Source organism: Calidris pugnax, unplaced genomic scaffold, assembly GCF_001431845.1.
Source record: "Calidris pugnax isolate Ruff unplaced genomic scaffold, ASM143184v1 scaffold129, whole genome shotgun sequence".
Taxonomy (NCBI): Eukaryota; Metazoa; Chordata; class Aves; order Charadriiformes; family Scolopacidae; genus Calidris; species Calidris pugnax.
Window position 1 is genome coordinate 786,983 of NW_015090856.1, and position 21,229 is coordinate 808,211.

Genomic DNA, 21,229 nt, shown 5'->3' on the forward strand with positions numbered 1-21,229 from the left:
ATATAGCTGAACTTTGTTAAAGAACACTGGATTCCCCCCGCTCCCATCTTTGACAAACACACAGGCTAAGCCCCCACCCAAATGAACGAAAGGAACATATTTTTCCCTTTGCAATATTATAAAGACTATTTTTGATTGTTCCAGCACTGGTTCAGTCCATCCAGAACTTGGTTTACTACCTCTAACCATCTGACTGAGCATTATTTTTACTTATTGCTGTAGTTTCTAAGAATCAAGCTATAAAGAAACATAACTTCCTTGCTACCAGATACTCACTATCAAGAACTTTCATTCTGCCTTGCATCCAGCAGCGGTTCTGAGGGAGCACAGTAGTAGTTGCCCTGGGTAATAATCAGCAAGCAACGCCAGGTAGAAAAGCTCCAGGAATAACAGTACTCTGACACAACTGGTTCTGAGGCAGCATGAAACTTTTCAAACCCGCATTCTAGAAGGATGAAGTGAACGTTTGAAGGACACGTAATTATGAGCACACATGCAGGGCAGTCTTGTGTGATTTTTCTCTTTCATAGGAAGCCTGAAGAGCTGTATTTATTCATCATGTTTTTGTCACAGTACTGTTCACAAAAACTGTTTAATAACCATGGAAGTAACTTAGATAGACATCTATAAATATAACTTCTTGTTCCAAAAACTCCTCTCTCTCCTTTTTAGTTAGGTTTGTGCTCGTGGTGCTAGCTTAGCATTTATACTTTCATCCAGTAGATGGCAATAGCGATACAGAGAGACCATTGCATGAGCAATATTCTTATCCTAGACTCTGGAATGTGTGTGCAAACAGTACTATTTATTCTGCTTGAAGTGCCCCATTTCCCACTACATACTTCTAAAATCCTTACAGGCAGCAACAGATATACGAGAGGAAGAGTAAGAAAACCTGAAGGGGGGGGACTTTTGTGGAGGTGGAAGAAGAAACAGAAGGTAACACTCAGGTGATCTAGTTTCTAATCCATGTTCAACCATAAAAACTCAACACCAGCACACCAAAAATTTAATATGCCTCAGGCTTTATCTCAACAAAATAATTTCGCTTCTTCCACACGACACAAAAATAGATCCATTAACATCACAGCAGTAGCTTGGATCAGACAACACTATGATACTCATAGCATATTACTCAGTTGTTGCAGTCTAAGCCTAAATTAAAGAGGGGCTTGGTCAGTCTCCTCTCCAAGACTGGTTATTTCTGTAAGGGCAATATAACCTGCTCACAGATTCTCTAAAGAGATTTAAATGGTGTTGGAGTAATATAATAGTCTAGCACCTCAAAAAAGGCAGTCTGTGTTGAATTTTTGCTCATTAGAAAGATTTAACCCATCAAACCTGTCATTTGTTATATTTACTTTCCTTTTCAACCTTTAAAGTAAAGGTCTAATGATTTTAAGTTAAAGAAATGAAAATCTGAGATGCAGATTTCCACTACAAAGCTAACATACGGCTGTATCTACATGTGTAGTACGCTGCTTTTTTTCCCCTAGCACAGAAAAAACACTGATTCTGCACCACAGTTCAGTCAGTACCTTTTATCTTGTTTTCACTAGTTAACTTCAACAGAAGAAACGGAACTAGCAATTAAATTGACTATCCAAGTAACTCTCCCCTTTTTTATTACAGTCTCATGACTTCAATCGCACACAGCAAAGAGAGGCGAGGCCAAACTGCAATATTCCTGCTGACAATAGAGAACGACCAACAAATCAGACCTTTGTCTTAAGTACCCTTATGGTTCCCATTGCTATTTCTGACAGCTTCCCAACCTTCCACGCGTTTATCCTCCCAAACTCCACTAAGCCAAAGACAGGTAGTTATTAATATTTCGTGATTCTAAAACAAAATCACTATGGAAGGTCAAAGGATGTGTGAATTGGAGACAACAAACTGCAGACCTCTCTGCTCCACTGTGGGTGTCAAATTCAATAGTATTTAGGCTCCTAACTTCCAACACATTTCAGTGGGAATGTGCCTAAATAGGCATTAGGAGACTAAATTCCTTCAGGCATCTTGGCGCAGAGCCTCCTAGAAATATGTTACAATACACTTTACTAAAAAACAGGCAAACAAAAACCCAACCAAACAAAACCAAGAAAAAAATAAAAAGAAGGCTTCACAATTTTTTATTGCCTGTTAAATCCATTTGGGCTAAATGGCAAGGCTTAAAAAGTTAATTTGATCCAAAGTAATATCCTTAAGAAAACAAATATACATTCCTCAAAGATGGGAAAAAGGAATATATGAATCACATCAGCTGAAAGACAAGATACCAGTTTTCAGCACAGTCAAATTGAAATGCAAGATCCTCAGACACTGCTTAGTCCAGATTTACTATTGAGCAACGCAGAACAGTAGTATTGTAAGGCCACTCTGAAAATAGGTAAAGGAAGATAACAGCTGAGAAAGAAAGAATCCAGGTTGAGGAGCGCTTGCATCAGCCTAAACACAGGATAGCAGGTTTAGAGATTTATGCTGCTTTTGTATTGTGGGAGCACAGCTCAAGATCATTAACCTGGACTGAAATATTCCAGATTTATTCTATTGCAGTCTTGAAATGCTTAGTCAGATGAGTTTTAATTGGCTGATCACAAACATTAGTAGCCTCAAGAAACATTTTCATTGTGCAGTAAATCAGAGAAGTTGTGTGCCCTATTGTTCCCTTTTGTGTTATAAATTTTTCAGATACAGCAACACTAATTTTTGCTCAGAGTATCTGAAATATAAATTAGCTGCTTTACATAATTTTTAATATCTCAAAACAAATGAAAAAAAATAACCCAAGTTGTCATCTGTACCTTACTCAAATTTCAAATTATTTCATAAATCTTAATTTTTGGGAGATACACTTAAGCAAATACTTAGGTTTTTTTTTTAAAGTGAAGATTGCTGAAATAATTTGCAAGAGGAACTCTAATGAGCCATCACAAAAAGTGATTGTTCCAATTTCTGGTAACCTACATTTGCAGCTGTAAACAAATACTTTGAGGCCCTGTAACCTGGGCTCAAATGGTTCAATCTTGGACTCTCAAAACTGAGCCTTCTTTTTTCCTAGTTTCTTCTCAAAACTAGCCTTTTTCTGGTGGACAGGTGGGGGGAAGCAGGGACTACTTTCTGAGCCAAACATCTTCCTGGGACCTTCTGTCACGTATGATTTGTAAATCTCTGCCCTGCACCAGATGCATGTATATGATGTAAGGAATGTATGGATAACATTAAGAACACCGCTGCCCTCTAGTGTTCAGTTTTAGTCAAATATTACCTTCTGTAACGCAAAGTGACCTGAGGAGCAGAAGTTGTCTTTGTCATCAAGTAATTCAGGATACTTTCTCCATTGCAATGCACACTATGTTACATCAATGGCAGAATCAATGAGGATCACATGTTTAAACTTAAACACTTAGGATTAATAGTGTTTTTTCAGATTTCCTTCAAACTGCATCAACAAAAAGCAAACCCAAACCAGTATCCATTCTTCAGTCACTCGCTAATCCATGCAGAAGGAATAGAACCATACTATCAATTCATATTTTATTTTTAACTGATGGACATTTTCACAGCAATCTAGCTTTAATTCAAGTTACTGTCAGACAGCCAATGCCAATTCACGTATCACCACTTGTGTGCCTGTTCTTCAGCTAAACTTGTATCATGGAATGGTTTGGGTTGGAAGGGATCTTTAAAGATCATCTGTTCTAACCCCCTGCCACGACAGAAGCCCTGCTCATGCAGACAGGCAGCACATTAGAGCCACATGCTGAAGGCCATCTTAAGTGCTTCTCCAGGCTAATCTGATGTACTATGTATCTAAGCAAACAGGATTTTGCATGTCTGTGCACAACACACTTTCATCAGATTACAAGGAAAAAGTGAGTCTAGACATGCCAGAACGTATTTGAAAAATAGAGGATTACTGAATTTGCTATATACCTCTTTGATTTTGGACTTTCCCAATGCTGCCGTAATAATGTCAAACCACATTATACAGAAAAATTATGTAAAAATTGCATTCCACTCAGATTTCCTTTTTACATAGCAATCTTATTCCTCATCCATATATAGCCTACACAGAATAGCAGAGGTTTTATTCCAAAAAAAGAAACAAGTTTTGAAAACTATATGTCTTAACTGATGAAACAAATCAGAAAACTGCAGAAGAATGCTGAGTTTCAAGACACCTAAGATTAATCAGTACAGAAATGGTACAGAAGTAGATTGTAGGTAGCTGTGATATTATGGGACCAAATGATCAGTTGAGGAGCCTTAATTTAACTGCATGGGTTCATTCCAACTAGTGATTTAACTCTCTAGCTCCATCCTTTCCTAAATTTTCTTGCAGGTGTATACCCAAATGAGAAAGCTGAAGTGTCATATTTGAAAGCACAGGCTAGTCAAGACAACAGCTCAGAGTATTATTATCCCTTCTATGTAGATTGCTGAGCATTTATTACAATACAAAGGCCAAGTAAGATAAAAGCTGTCACTGCAGTACACAGCATTTAACCCGAGTCATACAAAGAGTTAATTAGGGAGGTAAGAACAAACTCAAGTGGGCTCCTAACAACCCCCGCAAAGGGATTCCTGAGCTGCAGACCAGCTTTTGTTTAGGTTGAGACCCACTTGCATTGGAATGCTGGAAGTGCTGCACAGGCACAATGAAGACTTTCTCTCCCTCCAGCTATTCCTGCCATTTCCTTACACTTCGTCCTACACACTGAGAGAGCTTTAGGTACAGAAGTATGTAATGGACAATTCTTGTTGCTGAGGCAAGAAATTATAATTCATGCCACAAATAAAATGCAGTTTCCTGAAAGTCAGTTTATATAATATAGCCATGACAATTAATTATGGATTATATTTTCACTGACAACCTCTTTTTAATACAACTCCAATACAAATCTATTCGATCTCATTAATGCTAGTAAGAAATACACTTATCAGCCCAGATTGTAAGCCAGCAGAAAGCTAAATTCATCTCACAATTGCTGGAAATTTGATGAAATTAGTTGCTGTAAGAGCCCAGCCAAGTTTTAGCGTTGTCTACTTCATGACTCTAGGCAGTTAAGAGAGAATGTATTTGAAGCAAGTGAGTCCTGTGTTGAATACATGAAGTTCCAGTTAAAATCTTGGGCTAAATCAACTTTTTTTTAAATTTACTTTAAATGCAACAAACAAGCTCCTCCTCCTTCAGATCTCTCCTATAGCACAAATTCATCTGTCACAGACATCAGTTACACAATTCCCTTCCTCCTACCCAATCTCCAGTCAACACTTGATGGGCAAAATCACATCTGTAATCTCCAAGCTTCCTAAGAGAAGAGCTCATTTTCCTCTGCGTAAGCTGTCAACACTCAAAAAAGAGCAACAGATAACAATAGTTATTCTTTGAGCTCTGTATCTCTCAGCTCAATTCAGACAACTTCATGGCAGGGAGCCACAACCTGAGGCAGTATAAATCCTGCTCCCATCAACTTCAAGAAGGTTTTTCCAGAAGTGCTTGAAAGAATCAAGGAAAAAAGTTGCAATCAGTTTTGACAGTCTCATCCGATGATACTAATCTACATTTTTTAAATGTGGCCCAAAAAGTTTGGCTTTGAGAAAGAGCTTGGGGTTTTCTTGCTGTTCTTATAGCCTTCCTAGCTGTGCTCTACTGCTATGATTCCTCCTGCTTTCCCCAGCATTTAGCATTCGCTCTGGAATATATCTGGTAAACATTAAAGACTAAAATATTTAGGAACACTTGGTGCTGCTGAATAAAGGAGCCTGGTAAAAAGCCAAAAAATAGTTGATAGGTAACTCCACTAGAATCATGCACAAAAAGGATAATGCTATATTACAGGGCTACCACTGTTTCTTTGTATTAGTATGAATTGCATTGATAAGAAAAATTATTTTCTGTCTCACAAAAAGATTCAGCATACCTCACTACCTTCTATAGAGGAATTCAGCAGACACAAACATTTTTTCTATCAAAGCTGCATAGACCCCATTTTGAAACGCTTATAAATTGTCCTCTCCTACAATCCCCCTCTCTCAAAATCATGTTCTGAAGAACAGTGGATTTGAAATCCAAAGACTCCTATTTTAAGATCAATGACCAGCATGAAATGCTTCAGAGAACTATGGACATAAATCCTGCAGTGCCAGATAAAAAAGTATGTGTCTCTTTCCTCCTGCCAGATATAGTCCTTATCTCTACTAGTTCCTGGATTAAACACTACAAATGAGGCATACTTAGAACGTGACTGATACCACTTAATAAACCATAGATCTCATTTCTACCTAGATTCTAACGCCTGTTCTTGTTGGCCATCTTCTGTCTACCCATCTTGCAAAGAAAAGTGATACACATTCTGTTTAAATTCCAGTGCTTATCTCTTAAACTGCCTTTAAGACTTCTATTTCTTTTCCATATCATCTGCGTTTACGTGTCTTGTCAGCTTCAAAGACTTTAAGACTTCTATTTCTTTTCCGTCTCATCTGCGTTTACGTGTCTTGTCAGCTTCATTTTTACCTGTATTGTTTCCAATCTACATTAATTGCCATTGGGAGTTCCAGTACTATCCACTGAAGATACTGTAGCTAATTAATTCCTCTCTCAGAAAAACATCTCCATTAACCAGCACAGCGAGGCAGCTAAAAATGCAACAGCCAAATTTAAAACAAGCAGTTTTGCGTTCTTTCAGAACTCTTTCACTTACCTATTGTGATGACGTTTGCAGAGAGGAAATGGAAATTGTTTCCATCATGGAGCATGAGTTCTTCTCTTTGTGCCAAATCCCCTGCTGCAGATTTTGGAGAAGTCAGAGCCATCTCAAGCTTTTAGATCAGCCTGGCAACAGTACTTGCTCGAAGTCAAAGTATTTTAGAGCAGATGTCTGCAGAAAGTTTCAGTTGAGTAATAAAAGTATCTGAGAAAAATTAAAAATTTCAGGATGTTGTTGGCTTACTTCAGAAGTCACAGCCAGTGCCTTCTCTGGAATTCCACATTCAAAAGACTGTCCTGGTTTAATCCTGCTGACACATATTCCATGCATTGAAGAATAAAATGTGTAGTATCAGTACAGCGGAAGAACTAGCACTGAGCTCAGTCTTGTTAGAACGGATGTGATGGCCCTTCCCAGGAACAAAACAGTTACAAATATTCAGTATGTCTTCCCAGGGCTTCTTGCATGTTGCAAACCTGCAGAAGAGAATTATTTTTTAGATAATGGAAGTTGCTTTAACTGTTTATTATACAATATTTACTGCATGGAACATAGCTAGATGACATACAAGGGACTGACCTCTTACCCTTTATTTTCTCCTATTACATGCCATCAGCTGTCTCCGTACTTATCTCTTCATCATTGTCTGGCATTCTCCTTCCCTTTTCTTACCTATCTCCTGCCCACTGGCTACAGGAGACTCACCTTTCCAAAACTTTCAGATTAATACCTTCCTCAGAGAAAGAAGGTCAAAGGCTCACTCCAAAACAGCAACCACATAGGACAGAAACCTGGGATCCTACCGTGTGCTGGTAACTGAATCTATGGGAGTCTCCTTCAGTTTGTAATTACAAGTTGAGCTCTGAAACATTGCCCTAACATGTTTTGTTGTGAAAGCCCAGATCCAGTTTGACATTATTTTAAGAGAGAGAGTGCAATGAGGCATCACTATTAATTTACAGGGAGTAGAAATAGAGGGAGGGTTGAGACATTTGTAGCAAAAAATGACTAAGAGATGTCCCTGTTACAGCATCTGCAAGTTTGAAGTTGTACCTCTCTTCTTGTCTTTGGTCCCTCATCAGCTTCTTGGGGAAGTCATTTCCTCTCTTCGACCATCCTTTCACCAAGCCCCACCTTCTCCATTCTCTGTCTTGTCAAAATCTCCTCTGTTGAGAGGGAGCATGTCAGTCAATGAGTAATACCCATACATGAAGCCAAATGCATAGCAACTTCATATATGGAACAGCAGTGGTTTGCAATTTTAATCCTGTGGAAATTCAGTATCATTGAAATCACTTGTTTCTACATTTAAACAGGAAATATCTCAAAGGGTATCCTGTTGCTCTGAAAGTATTTTGGGTATTATCAGTGGGTGAAATTCATTGTAGCAAGGTTAAACCAAAGAAAAAATTTAGCCAGAAAACAGTCATTACACACGCTACTCAAACGTTTCTATATGTCAGTGATTAGAAGACACCTGCAAATATAGTTGCTGAAACTCAGTATTCAACTCTGCAACCAATTTACCAAGAACCAGACTCCTCACCCGAAGGGAAAGCCTGGCCTGCGTTCAATGTTGATCCTGCTTTGAGCAGGTGGTGGTATCAAACAACCTACCTTCTGAGGCCCCCTCAGTCTTGAATTATTCTAGGAACTGAAATTAATTTATTATTTAGTAGAAATTGTATGATACTCCGCAAGAGAATTAATAACCCTATAACCCACGAGGTGCTTACATGGTTTAAAATACAAGAGAAATATTTTTGTTTATGGCTTTTGTAGGATTATCAGGGATCCCAAAGCTAACAACAACCTGTCAGACACCTTTAACAGCATCACCTTATCCTGTAGTGATGTCATTAAAGCACGCAAATGCTGTAACAGTAAAGCCGTTGTTTGCAGATGAAGTAAGCAACATTTGTATTACATTGTTGTGGCTGCTATTCCTAGATATTGTTTATACTTTGCATTTAGGTAAACTTTTGCTGAAGACATAAAATATGCTGAGACAGAGCATAGCTGACGAAAAGTTTTAAGACATGATCCTGCCTTGATCACTCTCCCCTGTAGCCTCTGCCTATACCTTCCAAAAGAAAAACCACAGCTAGGTAACAGACCTTCCTTGTCTAACTTTCCCATCCCACTCAGTAAGCATCTTCAAAATTTCCTGAGCATGACAAAATATATAATGTCAAGAAAAGTAGATTGAATACAAAGAAGAAGTGAGGATAGATACATGTACATTTGTTCAGTATATTTGCTTTCACTGCACCTGACCCTGATAAGAAGAAGAAAAGATTCAGGAAGGTTTTTTTAGAACTTTAGGGGAAAAACAAAACTAGGCATTAGAAGGCATCTCAGGAGTTAAATCAACTGCGTCCACTGAAAAAGTCAGAACTGCACTCAACAGCATTTCTGGAGCTACTCGGTTGCATACTCTGAGCGAGTACTTCTACAGATGACAGGCACTGCCTCACAGCAGGTGACTTATCTGTCTGCGTTGCTCATCTCAGCAACTTCTCCTTCTAAGCACAATTTTATAGCCACTAGCCACCAAGTGCCATTTCTGGTACATGCACATTAAGCGTTTCACCCTCAGATTAATCCAGGAAGCCACAGCTCACTGAACAGATGAAACTATTTTAACATTGAGACAAGATCTATTCACTTCCTTTTCAGAAAGTTGAACTGGTTGGTAGTTACTTTGCCAGACTCTCTCACCTCTTTGCTTTAGGGGTTTTTTGAGAGGTCATTTCCTTTGCAGGAAGTTCAATCACTGTGACTCATTGCACACCAAAGAATACATTCATAAGAGTAAGGAAGACTTGATGGGCACAGATGTTCATGCTAGTACATACTGGCATCATTTCAGTTTAAGCAGATGACCTGCAATACCTTAACATTATATGAGGCTGTATCTCAGAACAAGATTCGGGGGACTTCCTATTAAAAGTCAATGAAGGAAGCTCAGTTGGCTTGCCTGGAAATTTTCTTGTGAAGATTGTACAATGAAAAGTATCAGTTACATTCTCTGAAAATGTTTCACCTCTGTTATACTAGGAAACACTCTGACCTCTGAAAGCAGCACAGCTCATTGATGAGAGTCACAAAATAGCCAAAAGAGAGCAACTGTACCTGTTCAGCCCACACGAACAAAATTTAAACTGACTGCTCAGGTTAAGAGCCCTACCTAAGTATTATTGTGTGTAGAAACAGGACTTAGAACCCTATAGACAGGATAGATATCATTTACAGACAGAAAAGCTGTGTACGCCATTAAGAATCTTCTAGCCATTTTTATATTGCTGTAGTAATTTAAGCTTTAACCCCAAAAGACCTGCTTGTGCATTCAGGGAATTATCTCGTGGCACCCACCAGAAATCAGACAAGCTCTGATATCCTTCCAAAACAGATACACTGATACTGTGGATCAAACATTAAAAAAAAATAATAAAAAAATCTAAATCATCACTTGAACCTGACTAGTTTGATCAGGAAGCAGATCAATAGGATAAAAGATCAAATGGGAAGAAAAAAAATTCTTTAAAGCATTCAAATCTGAGACTTGGGATTTGCTTTTAAACTCTACTGCGGTTCACTATGACATGTGTTGTTCATTTTAAAGAATGCAACTCCATTCACAGGCAATTCCGTTTGAGATAACTTGCACGCCCAGGCATGTTACTTCACATCCAAAGCAACTGCAAAATGAAAGAAGTCTGTTTCAGTACTATGGAATATGGGGGTAAGCCCACACCTTAGGGTGTGATACAGCATTCTTTTTCCCAAGGGACAGAGCACGCACAGAACAAACTGGCATGTGATAAAGAGTTCTCTGGCAAACAATTCAGTCAAAAATATATGGGGGAGCACAGAAAAGGCAATAAGGAGGACATCAGAATATCTTTCTGGCAGCCTGATGCACTCACCTTACACCCAGAACACAGTCATTCCACTTAAAAGGAACACTTAATATTTGTCAGCTTTTCCTCACCCACCCCTTACAGCCTGAACTAGAGCTGCACATGCAGGAGAGCCCTGCATTTTTGCTGAATGATGTAACTGAAAATTCCTTATGCAAGTAAGGGAGAGAGTTATTATTAAATCCAAATAATTTATTTCGGGCTTATATTGACTGTGTCATATGACTTTAGCATTTACTTTTTACAAAACAAAACTTGAAATTTGCAACAATTTCTATATATAGGGGATAGACTTGTTTGTAATCCCCTTCTCTATTTATCCCAAGTTGCCAAAAACCCTCTCAATTTCATAATCATTACTTGTTGCCTGCATGTTCTCAGACCTATCTGAAATGACAATAGAAACAGTACACAGCAGCCTCTTGCTTCTCAAGAACATTTGCATTTCTTAGCAAGGGAAAACTGGAAATTTCTTAGCAAGGGAAAACTGGAAATTTTTATTAGAAGAGCAAAAGGAACCAATTAAGCAAAGCTCTAAATCTCATCCGATAGCTTGGCTCAAAAGTACTTTGAAAATACAAGTTTCATGCTATAGACCACGAAAACCAAATAGCCTCTGAGAAGGAATGGGGAGAGGAAGATCTCCTTGTAAGGAGACAGACAGGAAGTGACTACTGCTGGAAAACTAAGATTTTACTGCACATGGGAATTTGTGAGTCATACTAAAGAGGAGACACAGATTACGGGCTCCAATGCTATTTGTAATCAAGAGATCTATAATATTAATTATGTTAATACTCTCAATTATGTTAGCAGTCTTGGTCACTCTCCAGAAGCCCAACATGCTCTTTTGAACATCTCAAATCTAATGTATTTCCATTGTCCTCAGGGTCACATGCTACCTTCTGTTAAGATGAATAACTCATCTATATTAAAGTGCCTTTTATATGAAACAGGTGAGATGGGGAGCACTGAATTTTATTGGTTCACAATTCAGATTTCATTTCTAATATACATCTAGAAATAAGTTGGTTAAAATATTGTTTTGTGTGCACTCTAATGCCAATGTCTATGAAGATCATCTTTCAGACATTTTTGAAAGCTTAGTAAGTCACTATCCCAGGCATAAGGCTGGGCAAAGGTTTTCATCAGGATTTGCACAGCTGGCAACATTTTAATTCACCACAGTAAGGAACCTGAACAGAACCAAAAGCCTGGTCTCTTTTCAAGTTGGTCTCTTTTCGCACCACCCTACTGTAAGATGGAAACTGAACTGGTGAAAGTGACTGCTACACATCTATGCTGCAAATGAGAGAAACAAACTTACACTTGGCAACACAATCAGAGGGCTATATTATTTTTTTTTATTTATTTTTTGCCAAACATCCAAACCAATTTCTTAAATTAACGAACCTCCTTCTCCTTTGGCAGGAAGGGGTCTTGGGAACCACTCAATCCATTCTCTTTTTGTCAAACAGAGAATAGTGACATACACAAACACTAACTAATGGACACGCTACAAGGTAGCAAGTCTTCAGGGCCTAATCCAATAAATGTCAAAGTACAGCTCTGCTTTGTTCACCACTTCATCGTGGACTTTAGAACTTTGTTAGTCAATAAATAACATTACTTCAATAACCTCATCTCATTCAGAACCTGTCTAAACTCTTAGGAAAGGAAGAAAGAAGTGGGATAGGTCACTTTATACTGTAGGAGACAAAAAAACCTATTCAGTTATTTAATGAAGGATGATTAAAAAAAAAAAACATAGACTGCAATCTCACTGTCCAAGGCACAGAGCACCAAATCTGGGAAGCCTGCCATATAAGGAAAGGATAGGTCACTTTATACTGTAGGAGACAAAAAAAAAAAAAACTATTCAGTTATTTAATGAAGGATGATTAAAAAAAAAACATAGACTGCAATCTCACTGTCCAAGGCACAGAGCACCAAATCTGGGAAGCCTGCCATATAAGGAAAGGCTGAGAGGATCGAGTTTTTTCAGCCTTGAAAAAAGAAGGCTTAGGGGAGACCTTATCACCGTGTTCCAGTGTTTCAAGGGTGGCAACAAAGAAGATGGAGGCTCCTTTTTTATAAGGAGTCACATGGAAAAGATGAGGCGTCATGGGTATAAGTTACTCCAGGGGAGATTCTGATTGGACACAAGAGGAAAATTTTTCACGCTGAGAACAATCAGTCAGTGGAATAATCTCCCCAGGGAGTGATGAATTCCCCATCATTGGACACTTTTAAGATCCAGCAGGACAGGGTGCTGGGCGATCTTGTCTAGACCATGCTTTTGCCAAGAAAGGTTGAACCAGATGATCTTGGAGGCCCCTTCCAACCTGGGATTCTATGGAATCCATTAAGTATAAACAAAACACAAACACCCCAAACACACACACCAGAAGCCAGCTCTAAGTGATTATTACAAGTGATAAACCCCATCTTTATCAAAGACTCGCTCCAAAGCCAACGGAGTTCACTTGCCTGACAACCTATCTTCAGCTCCACTCACAGCCAGCTGCCTCTGTACACTCCAATGTGGTCACATCCTTGACACACCAAACCAAGTAGCATCTCTTTCACTTAGTTCTTGCAGCAATCCTGCTAGACTACACCAGCACATAACACATCCCAAAGTTCTGTTTTTTACCTGCTCTTCTGCAGGCTAGGTAGCTCCTCCTAGGCACTTCAGTTTCAAGCTTCCATTGTTTCCTCAGGCTCCATTCCCTGCTCATTTTCTTTTTAAATAAATAGAACACGAATTACATGTTTTCAGTTAAAGGCAGAGAAAACTTCCAGAAAATATGTTCCAGCATCTAAGGGCACTAGGAAATCTGGAATAACAAGCTGGAGTAGGGGGGCACGTTGAAGGGCAGAAGAGACAGGGAGGAACTCCTTTTAAGTTATTTTACAGTAACTAGTCCTGCAAGGAGAGCTATGAAGAGACATCCTCTTAACATCAGATTGAACACAAAAAGCAGTATTGCAAGTTTCTGCATAACGGCCTTTGGCAAACAACACCTGGAGGGGATGGGAACTACATAGTTTTTGCAGCACTCTCAATCTCTCCCAGGAACGTTAACATGTAAAGCTCCTTTACCTTCTCCACCTCATTTCCCTCTTCATTTCTGAGGCAATCCAGAGCTCCCTAACATCTTAATAGTTGTCAGAAGATTCTCCAGGAGCCATTCCTTAATTAAATGGAAACAAATGAGGCTGTGACAAACAAGAGAAATGCAGGGCTGGATCACAATCAAGTTGCATGCTGTATTTCTGACTCAAATGGATCTAAAAACCTCACTCAGTTAATGCTTTCAGGTCCATGAATTTGGGGAAACAGCATTTCTAAAATCATTTCAGTGCTTATTTTAACATTTACCTCATGGTTGCTTGAAATCCAGCCTCAGATGGATCAAACAGCGAGCTCTTTAACAAATGAGGTCCAACAGCCTGCAGACTAGCTTCAAGCATCTAGAGGCTTAGAAACAAATACTTACATAGCTCTTCTCGTCAAAAGAGCCTGATGCACTTGACCCAAAGCGTGTATTTTATTGTTCACGACATGTAGCCTGAAACATTATCTCCCCATCCAGAACCCTATCTTCTTCATTTTCTCATTTCTTAAGTGAACACTCCAGGATTTGGGTTCAATTCCTATTTAAAAATCAAATAATTTTTCAAGCATGGACTCCAGCTACCACTGATCCTTTTTCAGCCATTATGCTTTCTGCAGAACAATAGAAACCAAGATTCTCAAAATAGTGAAGCAGTAGACCTGCTTGATTTGATGTCTACACTCAAAAATTCTATCAATAATGCAGAGACTCGTATGCCGTCTGCCAGACAGTAATGTACAGAAAACAACAGGAAGGGAAGTTAGAAACTTTGCCTAAGCATGTGTAAAGATTTGTCACAGCCTGCAGTTTTACAGGTAATCCAATGACTTTACTGTGTACTTACGTGTGCTGAAGGAAAGTGCTCCACCCCCACAAAATGGAGGCAGATTAAACAATATAAAAAAGGTTTGGAAATTCCCTGCAGATTTAGAGTCCATGTTCTAAGCGGTAACGTGGAAGTCCAGAACCTCATAATGACTTGCAGGAAATACTGGGCTGAGATGTTCTACGAGGTGGCCACGTACGTTATACTTAGTTCAAGGGCCAGGGTGGAAGAATACCTGTCCCTTCGGAAAGGACTTGGCTCGTGTTATACGGGCCTCTTCTTCACTATCATCTGATCCTGAGCGTATGGTCTATACATTCTACTCACTTCATATATGCCATTGAGAATTATTAATGATAAGTGACATAGAGGAAGGTCTGCTATCTGCAAGGCCAGCAGTGTCAATGGGAACAGAGTTTAACTCACAAATAAGGTCAAGACAGTGGAAGTAAGTGAAAGAAAATTCAGGCGTAACACTGGAGAATATATTTTAATAGTAAAATCAGATTAAGTCTATCATGGGAAGCAGTGGGTCATTCTATAGGTAACTAATGCAGAACTGAGATATCTTGGTGAATGACAAGTGTATTGCAATAAATTCAGATCATCCTTAGTAACTGAGAGACTGTCTTTACTGAAAAACCTCTTCAGCCTTATCTTACTACCCACTGGAATTTATACGGTCATTTTCTCAGTTCTGGACAAATTAACAGGACTAATAAGGATAAAATTTATTTATACGGTCATTTTCTCAGCTCTGGACAAATTAACAGGACTAATAAGGATAAATTCACAAATAAGTTGGTCCCTTTGAATTATATTTAGGAACCGAGTGCTCTGTATTTTATTTTAAAACCAAAGTGAGGTTATAGTGTTCTGAAACCGTGAATACAAAACTTTAGAAGAACCATATACTCTTTATCTTTTATTCCTAACCAAGAGTAAAAGTTCTTTAGTAAAAGAATTTCAGCCTTTCACCTCTACAGCTCTTTACAATATATGAACATTATCAACAAGCTCTCGCAGTGGGAAGGACTTCCTGCAGCAACATTCACAATTTAGGGTAAGTACAGAGTACCTTTTAATTCAGCATAAATTACAGAAATTATGAAATCCACATACGAAGAAAACAAAAAACCTTTTCAGATAATGTAAAAGAAGCTTGGCCGCAGACTAGAAAGTTATCATTGTTTTTGCAAAGCCAGAACAAAAAACAAACAAAAGCAAGGAATGACTGAAAACTTTGCAGTGGGTTTCTAGGGCATGAATTGAATAAGTTTTACACAAATTTGCCAACAAGACATTCTATTGTAAAGTCTCATTTGCTTTCCAATGACAAGGCATGAGTTAACAATCTATGCATCTGTGGCCTTAGAAGGCTTGTGGTTCTAGAAGATGAGAACCTCAATGAGTTGCAAGGACAATCAGAGAAAAAATTAACTTTCCAAGACTAATGTAAGGATTAGACAAACTAACAAAAAATACCTACTCAGATTAAAGTTCTCCCGGTTTTAGACAAGAAGCCATACCTTAGGCAGGTGATAAGAATGACAGATCCTTTGGGCCGAGAAGAATCAAAATATGCTGCATTATAAGAGCTGATCTTCCCAACATAGTCATTAAATATAAGCAACCCCTTAGTGTTTCAAGATTCAGTTACACAGGCTTATATATACACAGCATGTATGACAGAAGTAGATCTGGCAAAATATTTTGCTTATTAATAAAAAAACTCACTGTTCAATGGTCTGCCACATCAAATGTATCTATTCTATCCAGTCACAGTCTCTAGTCTCTCTATAATCAACCCTCAGTGCCCAGAAGCAGACAATCTAAAACAAGCAGTCCACCTACTGAAGAGCTCAGAGACAAGATAACATTTATTCATCTGTTCTTCACACACTGGTACTGAGGTCATTAGAACGCAGCAACTATGACACCCTTCAATCTTGCCCACATTTAGATAACTAGTACATTTCATCAGCACTCACTGACCTTCCCTCACAACCTCTGTCCTTCATTTGGACTAAACAGTTCCTTCATACATAATCTTACTAGGCAAAAAGAATTCTCCCCAGCTAAATTTTTTTCCCCTCAGTAAGAACAGAAAAAGCTCTCTTACTAGACAAAACTTTGACTTTTTTTTTTTTAATGTTAAAGAAACAACTTAACTTTGAGCTAGATTATGAAGATGGCATCAATTTCCTATCTCAACCTTATTGCAGTCAGCAGTGAATCTTATTCTACTTCTGCTTTATTTTTTAACAGATGAACCTACCTCTTCCATGAAACAAAACATGATTCTAGAAATTACCACCCTTAGGACTTGGGGTATGTTTACTAACATTCTAAACTGTAGAGCCCGAGGTACTTGAAGCATACACAGCACTAGCAATTTGGCCATCCTTATTATTTGCCAGGAAAGAACTGAAAATTTCTTCTCCATATCCCAAAACAACGACCAAAGAACCCACCAAACAACACATGCCCTTTCAAAGGGTCATGTGTGTCTTTCCTTCCAAATTAAGACTTACCAACTGTTCAGACACAAACAGCCAAACTATATTACTTATCTAATATTTTATTTAAATATCTAAAGTTTATTTTACATTCAACTTCTTTTATCCCAGTCAGTTTTAGTTTTGGCTTAGTATACCTGTGAAATCTTAAGGCTCAGGTTATCATTTCAGAAGGAACATGCTTTGAAGAAAGCAGTCGTCCAGTTAGGAAAGTCTAAACATAAATCACAAATGCAATTTGCTTTATCTCTACAAGCTCAGAGAATCTAAAATCTTAGGACTACCAGAATTCCAAGGTTCCTGAACATTTTCATGAACAAGAGAGCGCATTACCAAAATAAAACAAGCATTAGACATGATGCTCTTTTCACTCTCTCTTCTCTCCCCCTTAAAAAAGACAAAAGCAAAAGTAGTAGCAAACTCCATGGCAATCATAAAGCTACATATATATTCCTGCGGTCGCATATTATAAAATTCGTTGCTAACTTCTAAGAGTCAGCAAAAGTGTTAAAAGTACACCAAAAACGATTCCTGAGAGAGAAAGTAGCAAATTAAAATAAAACTAAACCAAACAACTTCTACACACACACATACCTTTGTCTCTTCTCTCCGGACAGTGCAGACGAGCTGTCCCAGCTTCTTTGCACGGTGCATCGGAACCTCCATAAGCGTGACAAAAAAACCGGGGGAGGGAACGGCAAAGTCTGAGAGCGAAGGCTCCGCCCCTGCATTTTACATGTTAAGGGCTCTCAGCTCACTGGTCACAAAGCAGCTCTTACAGTCCTTATTCAAACAGTTCAGCTCCAGGGTAACAAGTTCAAAGTGGGAGGAGGCAAAAGGAATCAGAGGGTGGTAACAATCCTGAACAGACATTTCGTTCCTTTTCCATGGGCAGAACCTGTTCTTCAGGTTGGAAACTGAAACATCTGCCTATTGCCCTGTTTGAAAGCTGCACTCCAAACCTCTTCTATACTAACAGGTCTGCAGAGGTAAAACCATATTTAATAATGCACAGACAAGCAACATGTGGGAGGAAAAGTTAATCATTGCTGTGCACTGAGTTTGTTTTACATTTTGGACTTCCTTATGTCAACGTCAGTGAAACAACTCGCTCCCTCATGAGGTCTGTTACAAGGAAAAGTAGAGAAGCATGCAATGAAGTCTGCACAGAATTTTTTCTTGCAAAAGGTTAAGTAAAACACAGCAGCTAAATTTTATGAAATATGGCAGTTTTCTGCAGTTGCCAGTATCAATCAGAGTATCAGTGAGAGGTGAGTCCCAGCTACACTAACACATAGAAAAACCACCCAGCACTGGAACAAGAGCCATCTCATGTCACGTTCATATGACTCTCAAGAAAGGATTACTTACAAACCCATTTTCATAGAGCAACCCTGCTCTTTCAAAATCGCAATTCTTCAAAAAGGAAGTATGCAGAACCATATGGAAGTAAGAAAATGGAAGGAAGGAGTAAGGTGTAATTCACTGAATACTCCACACATCACAAAACTTTTGCCAATTCATGTTTCCTCCCTCAAACTTTGAGAAATTGGCCACTGCTCCTCACTTCCACATGACCACTGAACAGCATCATCTTTAGCGTGTGTATGTACAGAACCACCAGTACACTACCAATGAGTTTCAGCCTCACATCTAATCTAAAATAAAAAATCTACAATAAAAACTAAAACAACTGGTTTCCTGCAACCTCCTTAGCGGAAATTACCTGAAATACACAGAATGAACACAAGTTTGAGTTTAGACTGACACCTGCAGCACAACACTGGCCCTCAACAGGCAGTGGTTTTTATTGCCTTGCAAAGTCTAGTTCCAGGAGAAGAAATTTAATCATATGACATAAGGCAGCACAACTTCCAAGGCTCTAAAAGAGAACAAAAAAGTGAGAGAAAGAATAAATAAGGCAAAAGTGGGAGGCAGACCAAACAAAGATGTCTCTTTCACTAGCCAAGTATCCTGAAATTCCCCAGGAGTTTGGTAGATTGAATGTTTAATATTAAATTACTTCATTACTTGTCAACTAACAGTCCTACCTCATGCCTTCAATTTTTTTTGTTGTTTTTATTTGCCTGTTTTGCATTTTTCCCTGAATATTTACACTTCTAAACTGTTGTTTACGAAGAGCAAAGTCATAGACTACAAAACATTCCCTTAATAAAGGGCTACTAAAAAAGTCATCCACTATAGAACTATTCATAAAGACAACTTCTTATCAACAGCAAGGGTTTGTCCTGCAGTAACAGCTAACTGTCCAACAGCATATATAAGTAGCTGTAACATGGATACAAACAGTTTCCTTTTTCCTGAGAGCATTCAGGAGCTTGCCAGGTTTAAAAATAAATATACTTAAGTATTTCATTTTTCTTATAAACAACATCTTGACATACACACTTGAAAACTCCAGAGCACTTAAAAATATAACTCCATGCTGCATGGGCAAAAAGACACATTCCAGGAGACAGAACACTGAACTATGAGTATTTCCAACTCATTCATTTCTAGATGTCATATCACTTCTTTGTTTCTCAATTTATCCCATCTTCTAAGAAGAGATAATGACATTGATTTATTATGTATTTTAGTGACAAAAAAAGCATAGAAATATCATTACTGTTATACACACGTGCCAATGCAACTTCTTATGTGAAACACAGCAGCTGCCTAAACAATTCACAATGCCGGAAAGCAAGAAACGAAGAACACGTTTCATTACTACAATAATCAGTTACAACATGAGAGGTGTAAAGAGACAGAGTTCTACCCCTCTCTTACTTTCAACTTGCAGTGCAAGCAAGCAGCTAACTAAAACAGAGGGCAATTCTTCTCAATAGTATATACATGAAAGTTGTCTACCCAAAATGGAGAGGTTATTTGGCTCTACAGTTCAAAGCAAAAAAAGTTTTTTTAAAATTATTTTCTAGATTTGGACAACTGGTACCAGCTTCAAGTTTCTTAACTTGGGACATAACAGATCCTCACAAAACATCATGATTTAAGTGAGAAGTGCACACTAGATGTGAAAATTTCACACTCCACAACCCATTTCTCATGGGATATTTTCTTATGCAGGTGCTCCCCCTACAGTTTTACTCAATAAAGCGTTCTAACGTCTTTCCTTAATTGTATTGATTTTACAGCTACAGATTGAACAATCTGCAATTTCATTTATGTTATAGACCTTTCCAAACACTAGCAAATAAATATTTGAGTTGCATCTGGAGCAAGGAGGGAGGGGATAGGAATGCATTAGTTCACCTTAAGATTCATCACAGCTTTACTCACAATTTTCACAACTTTGGGCACAGTTAAATCAGAACTTTGATGTCACAGGTTGTGTTGCTAGTAACAGACTATTGACAACTAAAGGACCACAAATATCCAGCTTACCTGTATTTATATGTGTGGGAAGCCTTTCTGCTTCTCAGCACTGAGAGGACAAAAAACCCGAGTACAAGCTCCAACTCGTCCACATTACTTTCAGGTGAGTTAGTGCAATATTAGTCCATAAACTTCTCTGGAAAACATCTATTTTAATCCATGTGGAAGTAGTTTTGTCATATAAATCAATTACATTGTAAAACTGTTTAACTTCCTCTTCACTTAAGCATGTTACAACCCCACACTTATAACTACATGACATTGAAATTTGCTAAGAAATGTGTTTTAACAAAAATGAATGTATCAGACTTCAAGATGCATATGGATAGCAAACATTTTCAGAATGCTGCTGCCTTTGTTGAAAAGGCCATTAGTTGTAGGGAGCAAAAAAAAATAAATTAGCATTACTTATAAGGACTAGTCACACCTGCAACAGCCTCATCGCAGGCAATGGGATTCTGGCTGTCTCCATCAAGAGGCCACAAAGCTCTACGAGAAGAGTCACCAGACAAGCTCAAGTCCCTAAATAAACTAGCACCTAAGCACAACATCAACAGCAATTTATCAGAGGCGCTGCTGACGAACGCGTCCCTTCACCCATCTTTCCCTACGCCCTCAGGGAGCGGCTAGAAGCCGCCGCCGCCTCACGGTGCCTCCCCTCAGCCGCGTGCCCGCCCCCAGGGCCGGCCCTCCATGACATCGCCTCCCTGCGCCCGCCGCGCGCGCGCGC

The 21,229-nt window shown here is 38.7% G+C and overlaps 1 protein-coding gene across 1 annotated transcript in view; it reads right to left on the minus strand.

The window, feature by feature from the left end:
* PLCH2 (phospholipase C eta 2) overlaps positions 1–7,876 on the minus strand; it is a 77,327-nt gene extending 69,451 nt beyond the window's left edge. Inside the window, exons 1-2 of the mRNA XM_014943937.1 lie at positions 7,767–7,876; positions 6,708–7,189 (exon numbers count right to left, since the gene is read on the minus strand). Of these exons, the coding sequence (XP_014799423.1) occupies positions 6,708–6,819 (112 nt within the window). The 5' untranslated portion in view covers positions 6,820–7,189; positions 7,767–7,876. The remainder of the gene's footprint in view (positions 1–6,707; positions 7,190–7,766) is intronic.
* Positions 7,877–21,229: the final 13,353 nt, after the last annotated feature.